The sequence below is a fragment of the Mirounga leonina genome, unplaced genomic scaffold (genome assembly GCF_011800145.1).
Source record: "Mirounga leonina isolate KUSES-001 unplaced genomic scaffold, KU_Mleo_1.0 Mir_125, whole genome shotgun sequence".
Taxonomy (NCBI): Eukaryota; Metazoa; Chordata; class Mammalia; order Carnivora; family Phocidae; genus Mirounga; species Mirounga leonina.
In genome coordinates, this window is record NW_023270305.1 from 64,395,875 (window position 1) to 64,415,887 (window position 20,013).

At 52.9% G+C, this 20,013-nt stretch overlaps 1 protein-coding gene across 1 annotated transcript in view; it reads left to right on the forward strand.

Moving 5' to 3' along the window:
- The window catches only part of KCNK12 (potassium two pore domain channel subfamily K member 12), a 47,287-nt gene extending 37,567 nt beyond the window's left edge, over positions 1-9,720 (forward strand). The window contains exon 2 of the mRNA XM_035001616.1: positions 8,727-9,720. Coding sequence (XP_034857507.1) covers positions 8,727-9,628 — 902 coding nt within the window. The 3' untranslated portion in view covers positions 9,629-9,720. The remainder of the gene's footprint in view (positions 1-8,726) is intronic.
- Positions 9,721-20,013: the final 10,293 nt, after the last annotated feature.

A 20,013-nucleotide genomic window follows, 5' to 3' on the forward strand; every position in this document is an offset into this window, starting at 1 on the left:
ATTGAGGTAGTTAAGTTATCTGCATTTTACAGATAAGGACATTGAGGCAAAGAGAAGTTAATTAATTTGCTTAAAGACACACAGCCTGGGAGTGGTGGAGCTAGGATTCAAACCTGAGAAACACAGTTCCAAAGAGCCGATATGATGTGGCCCCACCTGCGAGGGATTCCAGTCTCATTGTGGAGACAGGCCCCCGCAGGTAATTCATGCGGTACGTCATCTGTGCTTGCTACTTAAGGTAAAAGTCACTGACCAGCTGTAGAGGCATCACCTGAAGCCAGGTTACAAATGCAGAATCAGGAGCCCTGCCCCAGAATCCAACAAGATCCCCAGGTGGGTCCTAGGCAATCTAGTTTGAGAATCACTGCTCTGAACAAGCAGAGGGAGAGTCTATTTATTCACTCGACAAGCTTAGCTCGAGCACGTTCTGCGTAGCAGGGGCTATTCTAGGCACTGCATTGTCACGGTGACTATTGAAAAATGTGGGTACTCCTCAAGCATTTTTTAAAATGTCTCAGCCTTAAGTCTTCATGAGGGTAGAATGCAGCATTTCCCAAAGGTTATTCTTTGAAACACTCAAGTTCACCAGAGGCAATTAAATACAATCTGTGGTCAGATTAGTATGGGGAACACTGGATAGTGTTAGCACAGCCCCCTCAGATTCATAAATCACAGTAACACAATAAGTGCTCTGAAAAGTCCTGCCATAAATAAACTTGTTTCACGTTCATCCACTTTTTCTTTTTAATTTTGGGAATTCTCCCCACCACCATTAAGTCTGTTTTATCATCTTGAGGAGCATACTTGGGCATATTCTATTACAGTTTACAAAGAGCGTTCACATTGGGAGGTTTACATTTTACAGATGAAGAAATGGAGGCTCAGAGAAGTTCGTGGTAGTGACTTGCTTCACACTTGGCCCATAGAGGCCACAGCAGAGGTCAAACCTTTGAGCTCAGGTGTGGTCCTATTTCCTGGACCCTGAGCTGCTCGCCCAGGCCCTTCACCATCACATCAGTTGGAGGGTGTTTTTTTGTGTGTCATGGAAGGTGTAAGCAGAAAAAGAGGTTTATGGGCTCAAGAAACTGGAAATCCAGAGGTAGGCTGGGCAGCATGGCCAGCTTGATTTGACCGCTCATTGGGGTCCTGAGGGCCTCATTTCTTTCAGTTGCCTCCACTTGGCTTCCTGCCTTGTCGGCTTCATCTAAGGCTGGCTCCACCTCACGGCCACAGATGGCTACCAGCCACTCCTGGGGCTCCTTCCCGCTCCCTCCACATCCAAGGCAACTCTAGAGTGACAATCTTTCTGCCCAAAACCCATCGGAGAAACTCTTCTTTCATCTGTGATTCGCCTGAATGGGGTCACACGCCCGTTCCTACACCCATCTCTGGAGACCGAAAAATGCCCTGCACTGATTGGTTTAGGCCTGTCCATCCTTGAGCCAATCACAGTAAGGGGCGGGTCATCTCCATTGGCTAGACTAACGTGGAGCCCGCCCCTGGACTTGGGTCAGTTCTTCAAGTGGCCCTGCTGCCTCATGTAGGCGTTGGGGGTGGGAGGTGCGGTTAAGGAGACGGCTACAATATCCACCGCAAGTGTTGAAGGCCACTTGAAATTTAAATCAACAATATACACTTTAAATATCTTACAATTTTATATATTAATTATACCTCAATAAAGCCATTTTTTAAAAGAAACTAAGAAATTATATAAATCAAAATATTTGAAACCGGGCAGATTCAGACCAGCAGGGCATTCAGGGCTATCTTGTAACATTGTTTCTTAAAGACTGGGCTTTAGTCCGTCTGCATCAGAATCATCAGGGAACATTTGTTAAAATGCAGATTCCTGCACCCTTTTCATGACCCACAAAATAAACCTCTGGAGGGGGGCCTGCCTTGGAATCTGCATTTTTATTAGCACCACCCTCTAACCAACTGAGCTAACTGGCCTCTGCTTTAGAATCTGCATTTTAACAAATGTTAAATTGCTTGGATCAGCCCTAGTTTCTACATGCTGTCCTGAGGTAATTATTACTAGTGCCCCTTTTACTCTCAAAAGTATACTGGATTGGGCTATAAATTATATCTCCCCTTCTCCAAGTTGACACTGTAGAGCCAGCAGGAAAATGTTCCCCAGGTGAAGAGCAAAGACTCCCGCTCTGTCTGGCCCAGCGGAAAGGGCTTCAGGGTCAGCTCAGTCACTTACAAACTGGAACTCAGCCGACCACCTTCAGCTCCCTTAGCCCATGTCCTTGTTGGGGCTGATGATGCCTCCCTCACAGGGTGGTTGGAGGGGTTGGATGAGAGGATATGCGTCCAGTGTCCAGCCCAGAGGCTGCCCGCCAGGAGCACCCGGTACAGATCAGTACTGGTCTCCCCATCTCCATTCCAGCCTCTTTGAGCTGAACTCCAGAGGCCCTGTCACCAGGGCCCCACTTGCGAAGGCGGCACCAGACAGGCTGTGGGAACGAGCTTCACAGCTTTTGTCAAAGTGGCATAATAAAGCCCCCAAGTGTCTGCTCTTTGCAAACTGGGATGGCAGATCAATTGTGGCATAAACAAAACAGCAGGCTTGGTGCGAACCCAGGGACAGATTACGCCTCTGCAGGGTGTGAGTGGGGGAAGGAAGGGACTCTCAGGATGGCTGGGTTTGCCTTTTCTCTGGCTGAGGCTTCAAGGCCCCTCTCCAGGGCCAGCCTGGCTCCCCACAGATTGCCAGGGCTTGGGGGAGACGGCTCCTCCCCTCTGGGAAGCACCTGGCTAGACAGCAGAGTCAGGCATAGACAGCCCCCCTGCCCCCCCCAGCCCTCAGCAAGAAGCCTGACCCCAAGGCCTCAGCGCCCTCCCCCCCCAGAGCTCTGAGTCTATGGGTGTGAATGGGGGAAGGAGGGTAAAATGCCACCTCTACCCTATCTCCTGAGCTGAGCAGGCAGTGTTGTCTGTAGGAAAGCAAAAGCAGGTACAGTGGACACAGAGCCAGACCTCAGGAATAGGGCTGGTGAGAGGGACACTTGATTGGGTACCGTCTGTGCTGCCAGAGAGACTCCTAACCTGTCTGTCCCCTTCCTTCTGGGAGGAGGGTCCCGCAGACAATCAAGCATTTGGCACCATTATGAGCCTGTGGTCATCGCCATGAGGAGACCCCAGAACAAGTTCTGGCCCAGCCTCTATGTGGGGGCAGCAGGGCAACGCTGTGCCCCGGCCCAGGGGTGAGCCTGCGGGAGCAGGGGAATAGAAGTCAATACAAAACCTCTAAGAAGACAGCCCAGCTACTCTATGAGGGCAGGAACTGCCTCTGTCTGGTTTTCCACCATATCCCTGAGCCTAGCACAAAGCCTGCCAAACTGTTTGCTGAAGGAGTGAATGGGTGGATGTTGGTCTTCCAGCAGCATATCTAGTGCTGTGCCTTATAGGGCCCTAGGATAAGGCCACACCCCCTCAGGGAAGGTCGGTGAGGAAACTCATCTCATTCTCAGTCCCATCGTCAAGGGAAGAGACATCCTCAACAAGAAACCCAGCTCTAGGGGCACCTGGGTGGCTCAGTTGGGTTAACTGTCTGCCTTGGGCTCAAGTCATGGTCCCAGGGTCCTGGGATCGGGCCGCATGTTGGGCTCCCTGGTCAGCAGGGAGTCTGCTTCTCCCTCTGTATCTGCCCCTCCCCCTGCTCATGTTTTTTCTCTCTGTCAAATAAATAATCTTAAAAAAAGAGAGAGAGAGAGAGGGGCACCTGGGTGGATCAGTTGGTTAAGTGTCTGCCTTCTGCTCAGATCATGATCTCGGGGTCCTGGGATGGAGCCTTGCATTGGGCTACCTGCTCAGCAGGGAGTCTGCTTCTCCTTCTTCCTCTGCCCCTCCCCCCTGCTTGTGCGTGCTCTTTCTGTCAAATAAATAAAATCTTTGTAAAAAAAAAAAAGATATCCAGCTCCAGAGAGGGGCCAGAAAGCCAGACATGGGGGAGTTTGGAGGAATGTGAGGATGCTCCTGATGGAGGGCATGGCCTTTGACTCAAGGGGGTAGGTCAGGTAGGGGCAGTCCTGTGAGGGACCCAAGGGGCAGATGAGTCCCCTGCCTGTGGGCAGTCAGCCCGACCTTTAGCCAAAAGTAGAGGTCCCCTCGGTATTGCATTCCTCCTGCTGTCCCTAACCAACCCTGGGGTTGAGTCTGGTTATAAAGCCATGCTTGTCTTCACTGCGCCACAAGAGGGGTGAAGAGTCCACCTTGGTGGGAACATTAAGGAGGAGCAGTGGCCCCTCCCCCCAGCAATGGTTAGTGGAAAGAGAGCCACCAGGGAAAAGAGGACTGCTGGGGACAGGAGTCGTGACTGAGGGTCAGCCTCCCCATGTGAAAGCGCTCTCCTGGCTGCCAGCCCTGGAGGATGGAAATTGGGTTTTCTAGGAGGAATGGAGGCCCCACGGTGCCTCGGAAGGCAGTGTGGGAAGGACGTGGACGGTGGGCCCCAGCAGACCTGGGTTTCCGTCTCAGCTTACCCTCCATGCTGTGGGGCCTTGGCAACGACTTAACCCCCTGGTCCACGGTTTCCTGTCTGTGGAGTGGGGTGTGCCTCCCTCACTGCTGTTGCAGAGATGAAGCTAGGAGGCCTGCAGGGCTGGCGCTGGAGGGGGGTCGGGGGGGTGGCCTTCCCTGCAGGGAGCAAATCCAGGTGGAACCAGTTTATTCAATGGGCTGACCCGGGAAATGGCCTCTTCTTCATCTGCTGTCTTAAAGAACTTCCCTTTGGTTCCCTTCACATCTTGGGCAAATGCTGGAGTTTTCCAACTAGTCTTTTTTTTTTTTAAGTACCAGCCGCTTTAAAATTGAAACTCGGTCTCAGATATCCAGTCTGAGCTCAATCCAATCTAAATCCAGTCTTCAAGTTCACTTCTAATCAAAGCTCCACCTCTCCCGCCCGCTCAGGCCTGGCCCTCCACTCAGGGGCCTGCAGTGCGGGAGGGCCCATCTGTTCGTTCTTGGTCTGACATCGCTGGGCCCACTATAACCTTTCTTTAGCTATTGCTGTTGGCGCTGCCATGGCCACTGTTGGGACAGATGGGCCCTTTCATGGGGCCCCTCTCTGGGTGTTTGGAGACCACTGCCCTGCGCTATTCCCTCAGTGGGCATGCCCTCTCCATCCTACTGCCTGTGAGGACCTGGAGTGCTGCCCCAGTACCCTGCCCCTTAGCTTCTTACTGCTAGGGGCCCCTCCGTCTGGCAGAGTCTCTTCGGATCTGGCTGCCTTCCGCTCCACCATGTCACTCTCACACACCCTTGAGGCAACAAGCGTTGTCGGCAGTGCGGACTGCTCCCCCTTCCCACCCCTGCCTGCGTGGCCTGCTCCAGCCAGCCTCCCATCCAGAGAACTCTCCAGCACAGTTTCAGACTCTAGGAAATGCCTCCGGCTCTCCCCAAACCGTCACTATACTGCAGCCAGTGACCCTCGCTGGGCCTGCCTGTGTCCATGGCTCGGCTAGCCTCCGGAGGTGAGCTGCCCGCTCTCTGCTGCAGCCTGAGGTGCTCTTGACCGCACCCCCATCACTTGCCCTGGGGGTGGGTGCGGGATGGCACAGCACCTTCTACTACAGAAGCTCTGCTGCTTCATGACCATCTCCCATTACCCCCGGATAATTTCTAGCCTTTCCATATAGCCTGGAGGTGTGGGGTGGGGTGTGCTAAATAACCAGACCCGTTTTGGTCTTCTAGTAATCCAGCATAGATGTATCTAGAACTTCTCTCTCAAATAGGGTATAACATACCACATGTCACTCTTAGCTTTGAAACTTCAGCTAAAAAACCTCAAGATTGGGAAAATCCCATTCAATATTCTCTCAGGCAAGTTTAATTTTCCAGGCTCAGGACTTTCCATTTCTTCCAGAATCTAGCAAAGGGATCCCCTATTAGAGGTGCTGTTTTTCCTCAGTGTGTAGAGGCAGTGTCCGGTAGAATGGTCTAGGCACCAGGCTAGAAGCCAGGACACATGTATGGTATCTATCCCCAAAAAGCTATACGTCATGTCCCCTCTGCCCCTGCTCCCTCACCTATACAGTGAGAGGTGGATTAGAATTAAGGTCCCTTACCATTAAGAGTCTAGTTTTTTTTTTACAGTTTTTCTTATGAGAGTACAAAAAAAAAAAAACCCTTACAAAACACACAGATAATTATACAACACCCATGTAACCACTATCCAGATTAACAAAACATTTCCAGCACCCCAGAGGTCCCTGTATCCCCTCCCGTTTAACCCCCTGCCACGCCCAGAGGAAACTCCAAGTCTGACTTTTATTGAAATTACTTCCCTTAAATAAAAACTTAAAAAAAGGAGCAGGGGCACCCGGCTGGCTCAGTTGGGAGAGCATCCAACACTTGATCTTGGGGTCATGAGTTCGAGCCTTGTGTTGGGTGTAGAGATTACTCAGATAAATAAAAACTAAAAAAAAAACCAAAACACTTCCTTGATTTTTCTTATAATTTTACCAACCAAGAATGCATCCCTAAAAAAATTACTATAGTTTAGTTTTGCATTTTTTTTTAAGATTTATTTTTGAGGGGCACCTGGGTGGCTCAGTCGTTAAGCATCTGCCTTCGGCTCAGGTCATGATCCCGGGGTCCTGGGATCGAGCCCCACATCGGGCTCCCTGCTCAGCGGGAAGCCTGCTTCTCCCTCTCCCACTCCCCCTGTTAGTGTTCCCTCTCTAGCTGTGTCTCTCTCTGTCAAATAAATAAATAAAATCTTTAAAAAAAAAGATTTTTTTTGAGAGCGAGTAGCACGAGGGAGGAGGGGCAGAGGGAGAAGCAGACTCCCTGCTGAGCTGGGAACCCAATGTGGGACTCCATCCCAAGACACTGGGATCATGACCTGAGCCAAAGGCAGACACTAAACTGAGTGAGCCACCCAGGCGCCCGGTTTTGAGTTTTTTATAAATGGAATAATACAGAAGGTGTTCAGCTTCTTCGTTTAACATTCTTTCTGTGAGGTTCATTCATATTATGAATATGTAGCTGTGGTTGATGCGTTCTCGTTGTTGTCTATTTCCTTGTATGAATAGACCGTGACTTGGGTATGGTGCTGGATATTTGGGTCATCGATCTAGGACTTCATATAAATGTGCTCACAGACACATAAATAACAAACACTTTCACTCCACATATAATCATATAGATTCAGAGCTGATTTCTTTGTGAATTCAAGAACTTGGGTTTGGCTTTTTTTTCCTAAGATTTTTAAAAATTATTTATTTATTTATTTGAGAGAGGGAGAGGAACAGGGAGAGAGCCCGAGCATGAGCACGAGCGGGGGAGGGGCAAAGGGCAAGGGGAGAAGCAGCCTCCCCACTGAGCAGGGAGCCCAACGCAGGGCTCAATCCTAAGGCAGATAGATGCTTAACCGACTGAGCCACCCAGGCACCCCTTGGGTTTGGCTTTAAAGTGTGGAAAAATCCCTATGTTAAATTGGTTACGCTGCTAGTATGGTTTTGGTGTTTTTGTTTTTCCTCTCTTGTGGCCAAAATCTGAATCTAGGGATATAATTCATCTTCTTCAACTTGGGTATCGTCATAAGCTTTTCTCCTAACTTAAGTCATTAAGCATAAGATGAAGGCCGCGGTTAGGCAATTGAGATTTCCTCCAGGGAATCTAGAGAATGATTAGTGTATCGGCTTAAGGAATTACTGAAAACAATTTTTTCTCTGGCTCTTTTAAGGAAATAGTAAGCCAAAGGAGACAGAACTCTTCTCCATCGAGTTCCCAGGCCTGGCTCTCGCACTAGTATTAGCAGCACACAGGCAGCCCTCCTGACCTGGGCCATAAACGTCACAGGATGTCCCTGAACTTTTGCTGCATAGGGGCTGAAAGGTGCCACGGGACTGCTCAGACAGATGATCCATTTCCAGCTCGGGCTCCAAGCAGCAGTGAATCTTTGTGCCAAGAGACTAAACGCCCTCTATAACCAGAGTGAGGCAACCATGGGTCCTACGAGGAGACCACAGCGGCAGTGGGCTGAGAGCTCAGTGGGAGGGGCAGAGCTGGGCTGCCCTGGAGGGCAGGCGCCGGTGGGAAATCAAGCCTTCTATGGAAGTGGGTTGATAGGGGCGCCTGGGTGGCTCAGTCTGTTAAACGGCTGTCTCCAGCTCAGGTCATGATCCCAGGGTCCTGGGATCGAGCCCCAAGTCGGACACTCAACGACAGAGCCAGCTCACTCTCTGAAGTATGTGGACTCATTCTCAAACAATCTTTTTGTCAGTTTCATAAACCCTCTTTCAGAGAGCATCGCACATAGCTGCCTGGACTGAACACACTCTACCAGGTCCCTAATAATCCCCATTAAAGTGAAGCCTTTATGGTATTCGGTCCTAAGTAGGCCCATGTGTGCCATTGGTTACCTTTAAAAACAAAACAAAACATCTCTTTGTAGCTTTGTAGGTATCTCAGTGGTTTCATTTCCTGCATCTTTAGGGGTCCTTCCTAGTGACTATCCTGCCCCGCGCATTTCAATCTACAGATCCCCAAGACCAGGGGCTGTGTCTCCTCCAGCAGCTTAGGCGTTGCCCCGATCTGGAATCATGCCTAGTGCCAAAGGAGAGAGAAATGTCCAAGCACCGTTTCCCCTCCTCTGAGTGAAGCCACTCAGGGTGGGAGCCACGGCAGCACCTGCGTAGGCCCGCCCGGCTCGCCGCCCAGCAGGCGCCACCCGCCCAGCCAGGGCCTCGCTGACCCCTGCCCTGTCTCCGCAGGTTTCGGCATGACCACCCCCGCCACGGTGGGCGGGAAGGCCTTCCTCATCGCCTACGGGCTGTTCGGCTGCGCCGGGACCATCCTGTTCTTCAACCTCTTCCTGGAGCGCATCATCTCGCTGCTGGCCTTCATCATGCGCGCCTGCCGGGAGCGCCAGTTGCGCCGCAGCGGCCTGCTGCCCGCCACCTTCCGCCGCGGCTCGGCGCTCTCGGAGGCCGACTGCCTGGCGGGCTGGAAGCCCTCGGTGTACCACGTGCTGCTGATCCTGGGCCTGTTCGCCGTGCTGCTGTCGTGCTGCGCCTCGGCCATGTACACCAGCGTGGAGGGCTGGGACTACGTGGACTCGCTCTACTTCTGCTTCGTCACCTTCAGCACCATCGGCTTCGGGGACCTGGTGAGCAGCCAGCACGCCGCCTACCGGAACCAGGGGCTCTACCGCCTGGGCAACTTCCTCTTCATCCTGCTCGGCGTGTGCTGCATCTACTCGCTCTTCAACGTCATCTCCATCCTCATCAAGCAGGTGCTCAACTGGATGCTGCGCAAGCTGAGCTGCCGCTGCTGCGCGCGCTGCTGCCCGGCGCCCGGCGCGCCCCTCTCCCGGCGCAACGCCATCACGCCGGGCTCCCGGCTGCGCCGCCGCCTGGCCGCGCTCGGCGCCGACCCCGCGGCCCGCGACAGCGACGCCGAGGGCCGCCGCCTGTCGGGCGAGCTCATCTCCATGCGCGACCTCACGGCCTCTAACAAGGTGTCGCTGGCGCTGCTGCAGAAGCAGCTGTCCGAGACGGCCAACGGCTACCCGCGCAGCGTGTGCGTCAACACGCGCCAGAACGGCTTCTCGGGCGGCGTGGGCGCGCTGGGCATCATGAACAACCGGCTGGCGGAGACCAGCGCCTCCAGGTAGACCGCCGGGCCGCGCCACGGACCCTCGGCAGGCTGGCGTGCCGCCGGCCGTGGTTTGCTTTCCTTCTCTCAGACGCTGGCGCTTTCTTAATCTTTACCCAATAAAATCAAACCAAAAAAAAAATTTTTTTTTAAAGAAATACTACTTGGCCAGGCCTGATGTTATCCAGGGCAGGTTTCGGGGGAGCCTGTTTTCCTCGTGGGTCCCCTCTTGAAGAACCGTGGCCCCCGGCAGATTCTCCTCCAGGGAGAGAAAGTGGCACCCCAGACCCTCACCCGGTGCATATCGCAGCGAGGAGAGGGCCATCCCTGGGTTTTGCGGACTGGCTAAACCCCGTCCCCATGCACATAAGCAGCCGGCAACCCCAAAGCATATGGTGCAACTTCTCATGGCTCTGAATTACCTCCGCAGCATTTAGAATCCTGGCCCAGCCTAGCAGCTTCCTTCTGGTCGTCAGAAGTGATGTAGTCACAGTTTTGACAGGTGGGGGTGGGGAGAGCCATATGTTGCCTACCGATGTATATAAATAGAACAGCCGCTACACACGGAGAATGGTGTAGTATTATGCAATGAGATGAAACACAGCACCAACTTGCGGACTGTGGCATTTCCCCGAGATTTGGAAATTGGGATGGTAAGGGGCTCAGCTGGCCTTTCTCAGCCTGGGGTTGGTGCATTTAGCACAGCACAAAGGGCAGCTACTTTTAATGCCGGAAACCCAGGGTGGCCGGCAGGGAGGGGAGCACGCAGCCTGCAGGAGCCCTGCTTTGCTTCAGCCAGCTGATCTCTGAGGCTGGGGGCCCATTTCAGAATCCCCCAACCCTCCTTCCTTTCACCAGCGTTATCCTTGGGAATGCTTTTCATTACTAATTAGGAATGTCTGGGTCTTCTCCGACAAGATCTTGCTTTGTTGGTGTGGATTTCGTTTCTTAACTGCCGTTGAGCAACTCGTTTTCCCCCTAAGGGTGCAGAGTGCAGCCTCCGGAACCCCCTTCTCCTCCTCTGAGTCAGGGCTCCCCAGCACCAGGAACCCACAGCAGCCATCCTGCAAATGTCCGAGAAGTTAGCTCCAGAGACCATAATGTTCTGGGGACAGATCCCATTCTAAACCCTGTTTGGCCTCCACTGATAGTCAAGTGAATTTGTTTTCTCCACTCACAGTCTGTGTTGGAGGTGGAGGAAGGCGGGGGGCGGGGAGCTGATGGAATGGGTGGATGGAAGCGGTTTTGGAATTAGTTTTGCGCTGGATGATCCTCAAGCTGAGGGACCGGTTCTCAGCCCACTGCTGCAGAGGGGTCCCTGACCTGGAGGAAGGTCAGATGCTTTCTTCATTGAAAGGATGGGGTTCTTGAACTGTAAAGGAACAATGCTCTTTCGGCCCATTTTCCTCATCTAAAAAGATGATCCCAAGACAAATGCCAGAGTCTAGTCAGACACGGTGTGACCCACCAGTATCTACAGCTTCTGCCAGGAAGTCTTAGAAAAGCAGCAGGACGCCTCACACTGCATGCCTGCGAGGCATGGGAAGCCGTGAAATCTCCCTCCCCGGCAGCGAAGGAAGCATATGTGCCTGGAACACACACACACATGCACACACACCCACATGCACACACATGCACACAGCATTAGGAGTCCTGCTTGAATGTCAACCTCCCCTCTCCCCCTCCAGTTCATGACCAGAAGGGGAAAATGTGTTGGGATCTGAATGACTCTCTAGCTACTCTAGGTAATTTCTCATTGGGATTGGGATTGGGATTTCAACAAAGGCCCTAATCTGCGGGTGAGGCCAGTGAGGCAGAGCGGCCAGGAGAGAGGTCAGTCTTGCTAAATCCTGAAGGGTAGGCTTCCAGAGAGCCACGCTTCAGGAGTCACCGGGACGGGCGCTCAGGCCAGCTGGTGGCACCCCTGCCCCGCCCAAGCCATGGCTTCGTTCACACTGCAGTGACAGCACACCGAGAGACGCACACGCACTCTAGGCCAAGGCTCTCTCGGAGGGCCTAGAAATTAAGTGCCATGCCCATCCCTCTAGGAGAAGGGAAGATGAAAAGGAATCCAGTTAGAGGTGTCACCCAGGCAACGAGCAATAACTTGGGGATCTGAAGCATACAGAGGGGGTGAGATTTCCCCATGATGGAGGCATCTAGACCAAGAGGACTTGACAGCAGGCAAAACAGCAGTCAACCCAGTGAAGTGAGCCCCAGCAACAGCACAGGAAGCTTAAGACCTAGCTAACGAGGTTCTCTGAGCTAGACAGGCCAAGAGGTGTCCAGGGGATCCCACTGACCAGCGCACAAGACTGCACAGAACCGTGTCTCCACGGGAGGGAGCAGGACCCACCTACAGAGGAGAAAACCTCACAACCTTCCTTGGCAGTCTTCTCTGTCAGCAGTGCTTCTTAAAGTCTATCTTAAATTGCTCATGCTGCAGCCTTAGCTGTTTTCACTTCTATGCTTTGTGTTTGGAAGGAGACAATTGTGAGCAGCTTGAGCAAGCTTCTGAAGGAGCCATAAGCCTGGCTTAATGGGGACAGGGAAGGGACCCTTCCCTCTCATCAACCTCCCAGAGAAACACCAGCCCTCCAACATACAAAAGTAGCTCAGGATCCCATGGCGTGCTTGTATTTTTGCCCATGTTCCCCTAGTCCCCCCACCCAAATTCATTCCCTGGTTGTCCTTCACCTCAGGCCGAAGAGCTCAGTGTCCCAAGTGTCAGTGGCTGCTTCTTGGGGGGGAAAAGCTGGGCTCCCAAAGTTAGGGGGATTGCTGGAGCCTAGACCCCTGCCTCAAGCTTACTTGGCATCCTGCTGAGCGTTGAATACCAGGACTGGGATCCTACCATCATTTCGGGAATAATGATGTTGATAGGAAACCCTTTCTTTGGTGCAGGTTCTTCTGAACCTCAGGTTAAGCAAAGGCTCCATCCTCTTAGATGCTGTGGCTTCTCCCTTCATGTGGGGATCTCCAGTTTGACCCATGGCTGGTAGCTCCCTGCAGTCTATGACTCCCACCCCCCAACTCCTGGGATTGCTGTCTCACCTTAGGCCTATACTCACCTCTCTGGGGCTGGGGCTTTGGGGCTCTAAGCAGCCCTTGCCACCTGCTGTGGTGACACAGAGGCCAGGGTCTTAGTGAGCAGCTGGGACTTCTCTGGGATGAGCAGACAGGTAGGGAAGCCCCCCTGATGTCCTTGCTTGCTAATGAGGCCAGGTGGTCAGGCTCCTCTGTCCTCTGATCGAAGCCAGAGCCCCCGGGGCCTGGAGAAAAAGTCAGAAGGCTCAGGCTGTGTCAGGCCCTCTGCTTGTGGAAAATGCCAGACAGTCCTGGGCATTTGCCCAGGAGCTTCACACATCACAGCATCATGTGTACTTACACGCGTGCGCGTGCGCGCGCGCACACACACACACACACACACACACACACCAGCCTTACCAAGAGCTACTAGCCCCTTTCCCCAAGGAAAAATCCCAGTCTAGATCACGTTGAGGAGAAAGATTTCCCATTTTTAACTCCCTGGAGATCTACTAGGGCCTGGAAAATTCCTCTCCGCCTTGGGGGAGTTTCGCGTACACTTTGCATGAATTTGAATCTGTGTTTTACATAGAAGCCGGCGTCCAAACCCAAGCCAAACCGTGGAAGATAGCTGCTAAATTTACGCAGGCTCCTCCACCCCTCAGACAGGCCTCCTAGCAGACGCCCTCTTCCTGCGTGCTCCGGGGTGAGGGTGGCTGAGGCCTCACAGCCAAAGGAGAAGCTTCTGGGGAACCGAGGCAGATGGAAGCCCACAGAGGTGGCGGCGGCCCCGGGAGCTGTGGGCCAGCGGGTTCCGTCTTACTGTAACTTTTTACCTTTTTAACAAACGAAAAGCACAATTCCACCCGCACACTGTCTGGAAAGCACAGCCAGACAGACTGCTTAGGGCCCTTCTGAGTCCAGAAGAGGCGCTGGGGCTTCTCTGTTGCAGGGCTGCGGTACTGCGAGCTGCTCGCGGGGCGGCCGGACGCGGCCCGCTCTGCGGCCCGGGGTGGGGGAAGGGCTGCGGAGACCATTCCCGAGCCAGGGCCGGCTCCTCCGCGCGGACTCGGGGCCTGGACTCGTGCCCCCTCCCAGGAGCAGCTCTGGCACCTTCAGGCACCTCCTTAAGCGCTGAGAAGCCATGGGATTTCTGTACTCACGGGCCCGAGACCCTTTTCCCCTTTCCTTCAGCCTCTTCCTCCTCGCCCCCCCTCCCTAGGGAAGCTCCCCCTCGCTTTACAGATCATTTTCTATGCTACTGTGTTCTCTCAGGAGGGGGGTTAGAGCATGCGGGGCAAGTCTGCAGGGTTTCTTAAACAATACATTTATTTTTCTGAGCAGTACTCCAAGAGAGGAGTTGAAGGGTGTTGAAATTAACGATGAATAAAATGCAGCCTGCCACCCCTTTGAGCTGTTTGCTGTCTGTCTGTCAGAGCCTCCTGCCTCCCCACCTCCCTGATCACACCTCCTCTCAGGGGCCCCAGGAGACCTCAGCTCCTCAGATTGGGCCCCAGCAGCAGCTCCCTGGGGACGTTTACTCAGCAACACAACGGTGACATCCATCTGAGCCAGGAGGTGCCAATGGATCTCGCGGGCAGCTTGACCCAATTGGGTGGGGCCAGTTTCTAAGAGCGGAGCCTGGTGGGAAGATGGGCACGGAGGAAACTTGGCCCCATTGTGGTAGCAGTTGCCAACCCTGGTGATGCACAAGATTCTCCAGAGGCAACTTGAGAAGATACTGATGCCCAGGCCCTACCCCACCCCTACTCCCCACCCCTCATCTCTCCCACCCCCACCTACCCCCGCCCCCTGTCCCGCTCCTGCCTCTGGCCCCCCGGCCGGAGATCCTGATTTCAGTCCTAGGAGGAGCTCAGGCAGACACTGGAGTTTTGTGGAAGGTGCCCAGGTACTCCTAATGGAGTGTCTTGAACCCACACTCTAAACACAGAGCACTCTGGTCATTGTGTGGAAAGCGCACCCACTTAGAAGCCAGGAAGCCTGAAATCTAGTTCCGCATCTGGCAGTCACTCTGCTGGCTCAGATCCTTTAATTTTCTCATCTCTAAAATGGGATAATGATACCATGTACACCACCCCCCACATCAGGAGTCTTAGGAAAAGTAAATGAGAGGCTGAGAACTGAAAAGTGTCAGCTCTCCACAAATGCAAAGGGTTGCCCTGAGAGGGACCAGGTAGCCCTTACTGCTTCTGCAGGGCCAGCCGGGGAAGAAGGTTCCATCTAGATGATTGCTTCTGCCCGTGGTGCCATCATAATAGTGCAAACTCCACAGCATCCCTGGGTCATCCTTTTCCCTGGGGTGCCCTCCCTGGAGCTGAGAAGTAGTTTACAGGTCACTCAAGTACGGCCCCGCCCACCTCAATCTACAAAATCACTCTCTCTCCCCTAACCCCAGAGGTCTCATGGCACTGTAGTGACGCGCAGTATCCTATTTTCCATTCTCTTTTGTTTTGTCTTAATGCCGGTTAAAGCTGTTAAATTGATTTCCTGATGAATCACACCCAGCAGTTTGAAAAACACTGGCCTGCAGTGTTTCTGGAATGAAAGAGTCCTCTTACCCTGCTTCCAGCTAAGACCCATTCACCAGCTGTGGCGTGGGAGGGGCCTGGCTTCTGGTGCCCCTCAACCCTCCTGTCTCTCCGGGCCCTGGGCCCCAGCTGTGTAATCAGCTCAGGCGGGGGATTTACCTGCACAAGGTGCTCCTTACCTTCTTTTCAAATGGGAGGCCTATGATTCTTCTGCCATTTTAGACCCGCTGCCAGCCATGCCCAACGGACTGGCAACCCTCTCCCTTCTATGGTCAGTTACCTTTCTGTTCTCCTGAGGAGAAGATAAGAAAACAGAACTTATATTTTCCAAGCCAGGCCCTTGGACGAGAGTTTGCATATTTATCTCATTGTCCCTTACCTACCCTAGGAATTTGGTACTTTCCCCCATTTTGTCCTGGGTCACAGGGGTAAGTAACTTGTCTAATTTAAGGCCAGCCACCCCCCTCTTGTTAGGAGCTGGAGAGACATGGCCCCAGAATTTTTTTTTTTTAATATTTTATTTATCTATTTATTTGAGTGAGAGAGAGAGAGCATGCACAAGCAGCGGGGAGGGACAGAGGGAGAAGGAGAATCAGACTCCCCGCTGATCAGGGAGCCCCATGTGGGGCTTGATCCCAGGACTCTGAGATCATGACCTGAGCCAAAGACAGACGCTTAACCGACTGAGCCACCCAGGCGCCCCAGGGGCTGGAGAGACATGGGAGAAAGACAGCACAGTCCTCACTGTCCCTGACCTCCAGGCTCGTGAGACTGGGCACCGCAGTTACGCAGGATGGGTGCCACAGATCTACGGGACAGCCTGGGCTGTGGGAGTACCCGGGGGAGGCAGCCAGCCCACTGCCCCGCCATCAGGAAAGGCCCTCAGAGGCAGGCTGTCCAAGCTGAGCGTGCTGACGAGGGGCAGGAGTGTCCCAGCCATGAGCAGTGGCAAGTGACAAGACCAAAGAGGGAAGGACATGGAGTGCTCCCTTGGCTGTAAGAACTGGAGTCTGGGCTGTCCATCGACAGATGAATTGATAGAGAAGATGTAGTATATATATATATAAACACAGTGGAATATTACTCAGCCATCAAAAAACTGAAATCTTGCCATTTGCAACGACGTGGATGGAACTAGAAAGTATTATGCTAAGCGAAATAAGTCAATCAGAGGAAGACAATTATCATACGATCTCATATGTGGGATTTAAGAAACAAAACAGGATCTCAGGGGAAGAGAGGGAAAAATAAAACAAGACGGAATCAGAGAGGGAGACAAACCGTAAGAGACTCTTAATCATAGGAAACAAACTGAGGATTGCTGGAGTGGAGGGGGGAAGGGGTAGTGGAGGGATGGGGTAACTGGGTGATGGACATTAAGGAGGGCATGTGATGTAATGAGCACTGGGTGTTATGTAAGACTGATGAGAAAACCTTGGGGTGCCTGGGTGGCTCAGTCTTTAAGCGTCTGCCTTCAGCTCAGGTCATGATCCCAGGGTCCTGGGATCGAGTGCCGCATCGGGCTCCCTGCTCCGCAGGAAGCCTGCTTCTCTCCCTCTGCCTCTACCTGATGCTTCCTCTGCTTGTGCTCTCTCTCTCTCTCTGTCAAAAAAAAAAAAAAAAAAAAAAAAAGACTGATGAGTCACTGAACTCTACCTCTGAAACTAATAATATACTATATGTTAATTAATTGAATTTAAATTTTAAAAAATACAAAAAATAAAAAAAGAACTGGAGTCTGGGCAAAGCAAATTATATCCCTGGCCTCTTGCTACTCCATTTGGAGGGAAATGTTCACAGAACGGATGTTGATGGAATCACTAAAGAAAGGCTCAACGAGGGGCCACGAGGGCTCCCCTCTGCCCTGTGGCTGTCTCTCGCTGATGGCCAGCAGGCCTCTCCCTCTCACTGGGGCTCCTTGTCCATGTCAGCCCTGTGAGGGCCGGGCCTTTGGGCTCTGTCACTCTGAGGCTCAGGAGAACAGGGGGTGAGGGGAGAAAAGAAGGAGTCCACGGGGATTCCTTTAAGAACCACACTTAGCAAACATCTGCCGAGTGCCTAACCCAACATGGACCATTTGTGCCGCTTCTTTCTCCATGGACTGCGCTGAGCAGGACCGGCCAGCTGGATGCAGGATGGAAGGAAACGCGCCCGTGGCAGGCTGGCTGGCTTCCTGCTGAAAACTGCAGCTTCCACACACACTCCCACCCTGTGCGAACCTCTGTGAGCTCCAGGCCTTTGTCTTGACGTGTCTCTGCTTCCTCCAGGACCAATACAGGACCGTGCTGGAGAGCTGCCCTGTCGGGTGCAGCGCCCACCAGCCACACACAGCTATTTCCATTCAAATGAATTTAAAATTAAATTTAGTTAAATGGCCAACTCAGCTCTTCAGTTGCAGAAACCACATTTCAAGTGTTCAACACTCACATGCAGCTAATAGCTACCATGTTGGACGGTGCAGATAGCAAGGCCTGTTACATAGGGCTGCTCGAGAGAGCTCCGGGGTCAGAAAGCTCCAACTCCAGGGCCGCCCTGGGGCGGGGCGGGGGGGCGGGGGGGAGTTGGTATTTAATCTCAGCAGCCAGTGAACATGGGAGTTTATAGACCTCTTCTACCCAACCCCCATCCTCTCTGTTCCTCCCCCTCAGATGGCTCCAGATCAGGTTCTTCAAGTCCTTCTCTTCTTCATCAGGTCCCAGCCCTGCTGGCTTCCACTCAGGAGGCACAAACCATGGTGTTGAGAAGGCCCATCAGAGTACATTGTGGAGCCTTTGCCTTTATCTGTCCTGGGCATTCTCCTGTCCCCTTCTTCTGGGAACAATATGTCCCTGTCCTGTCCTTTTGAAAAACTACCCCATCTCCCTGTGGTCTCGTGGACCTGTCAATCCCAGGGTGCTTCCTGTGTTAGTTAGGAATGTGTTCAGCTGCAAGTAACAGGAAATCCAATAGAGAGGAGCTTAAAGAAGCAGAAGAAGGGGATGATTTGACTCACATAACCAGAGTCTGGTGGCAGGTGCTGCCGTAAGGCAGGAAGGCCAGCTCCTCCTCTCTTCCCACCTGCCATGTTTAGCATGTTGTCTTTGGTCCTCATGCTGGTCACCTCAGGTGCTGAGGCAGCCACACCTCCAAGTCCCACGTCTGTGTCACCAGCAGCAGGCAGTAGGAAGGGAGCCTTCCCAGGAGGTGGCATTCCTAGGCCTCCCTGGGGCCATTCTGCTGACATCTCATTGACCAGAAGATGGTCACCATCACCTGCAACAGTCCCTCTACAAGAGGATGTAGGGAGTGAGACCACCCACATACAGTACCTGGCACCCTCTCTCTAGGCCGGATCACCCCTGGTTCCACATCCTCAGACACGGTCATTGGTCTAAGGGAGGGCACATGGCCCAGGCCAGGGAGCACCTCCTTGACCTTCCAAGGATCAGGGGTAACTGAGTGGCCCTTTCCTCTTGTAGGTTACAAGCGAGGCCTGGTGCCCTGGTCAGGGCCAAGTTAATGCAACAGAATCCAGTTCAGCCGGTTTAAGCAGGTGAGATTTATTACAGGGGATAAACCCTGACCTGGCCACCGAGGTCACTGACACTGACAGCCTAACTGAGTTTGCAGGGCCCTGGTGCCATAGGCCCCCGCAGGGTCTTATGTGCTTGGGAGAGACACCTGGACCCATAATCCTGAGACAGGCACCACCAGCCCCCAGCAGGCCCTTTCCAGTCCCCCTGTGCTTACACAACTGACACATCTGTCAGCATCACTAGGTGACTTTGCTTTCCTGCTCTGGGACACAGAATTTGCAGTCTTTTGATTTTAAAAGATGTTACCCATCTCTCCTCCCTAAACCTCATCTGAACAGCCTTCCCAGACCCTGTCCTGGATCAGGTTTCCTGCTTGGCCGTACATTGTTTTCACTCTATTTTTGGTCTAATGAGCTTTACTTTGTATTTAACCTGGGCTATCAAATAGCCTGTATGTCACTGGGAAAGCCGAAAAGACTCTGGGTGAAGCTCTCAGGACTGACTCTCGGGGAGAGACACACCCAGGCAGCCAAGCCCCTAAGAGGGTTGCTACCTCTCCTACAATCAGGAAGCAGCCGTTTGCATAAAGGCCACCCTGACAAAGAAGTCACTCCAGAAAAATCAGACACACCCCCCTGCCAGCAGCAAACAGCGGAAGCAGAGGCTCTGCCTCTGATCTGCCTCTCAAATCTTGTGCAAATGCATCTAACACGCAGAATCTAAACCTCAGCCAGATCGGTAGATGCAAGAGAGTCTGGGGAACATAGCTTCCAGCCTCTTAGTCTCTGCAATACAGGGCAGCCCTCTAAAAAGAGTGTGGAATGGATGCTGAGTGCCTGTCCACCACATCCTGCCTGCAAGGACTGTGGGGCAGTGGATGTCCTCCCTCGGCCACCGCTGCAGGGAGCATCAACCTGCAGGAAGAGAGAAGGAAACCTCTATGCAAAGGAAAGCAGAGGCAGGCCTGCCTTAGCCCAGCTGTGCCCCCTGAGGCTGGCGCCTGCATTTCTTCCCCCAGATCTGGGAGGATCCTCAGCTTCCTTCCCACTGGTGCGAGCCAGTAATTTCCCTCTTTGTCTATGACTGAGTTAGGTCACCCTGCAACTGAAAAAATGTGAACTAACATTGTCCTTGACCCAGGATAACTCCTTCCCTGCTCTCGGAGGGCTGGATGTCTTTCGTAGCAGTAGCAACTTTCATGGGAAAGTTCAGTCTTGGAATGCAGACATCTGTGGGACAGAGAGTACAATGACATATTCTCACTAAAGTGTAAATGACTGTCCGTGGAGCCTCTTCCAAGACAAGGTTCTGAT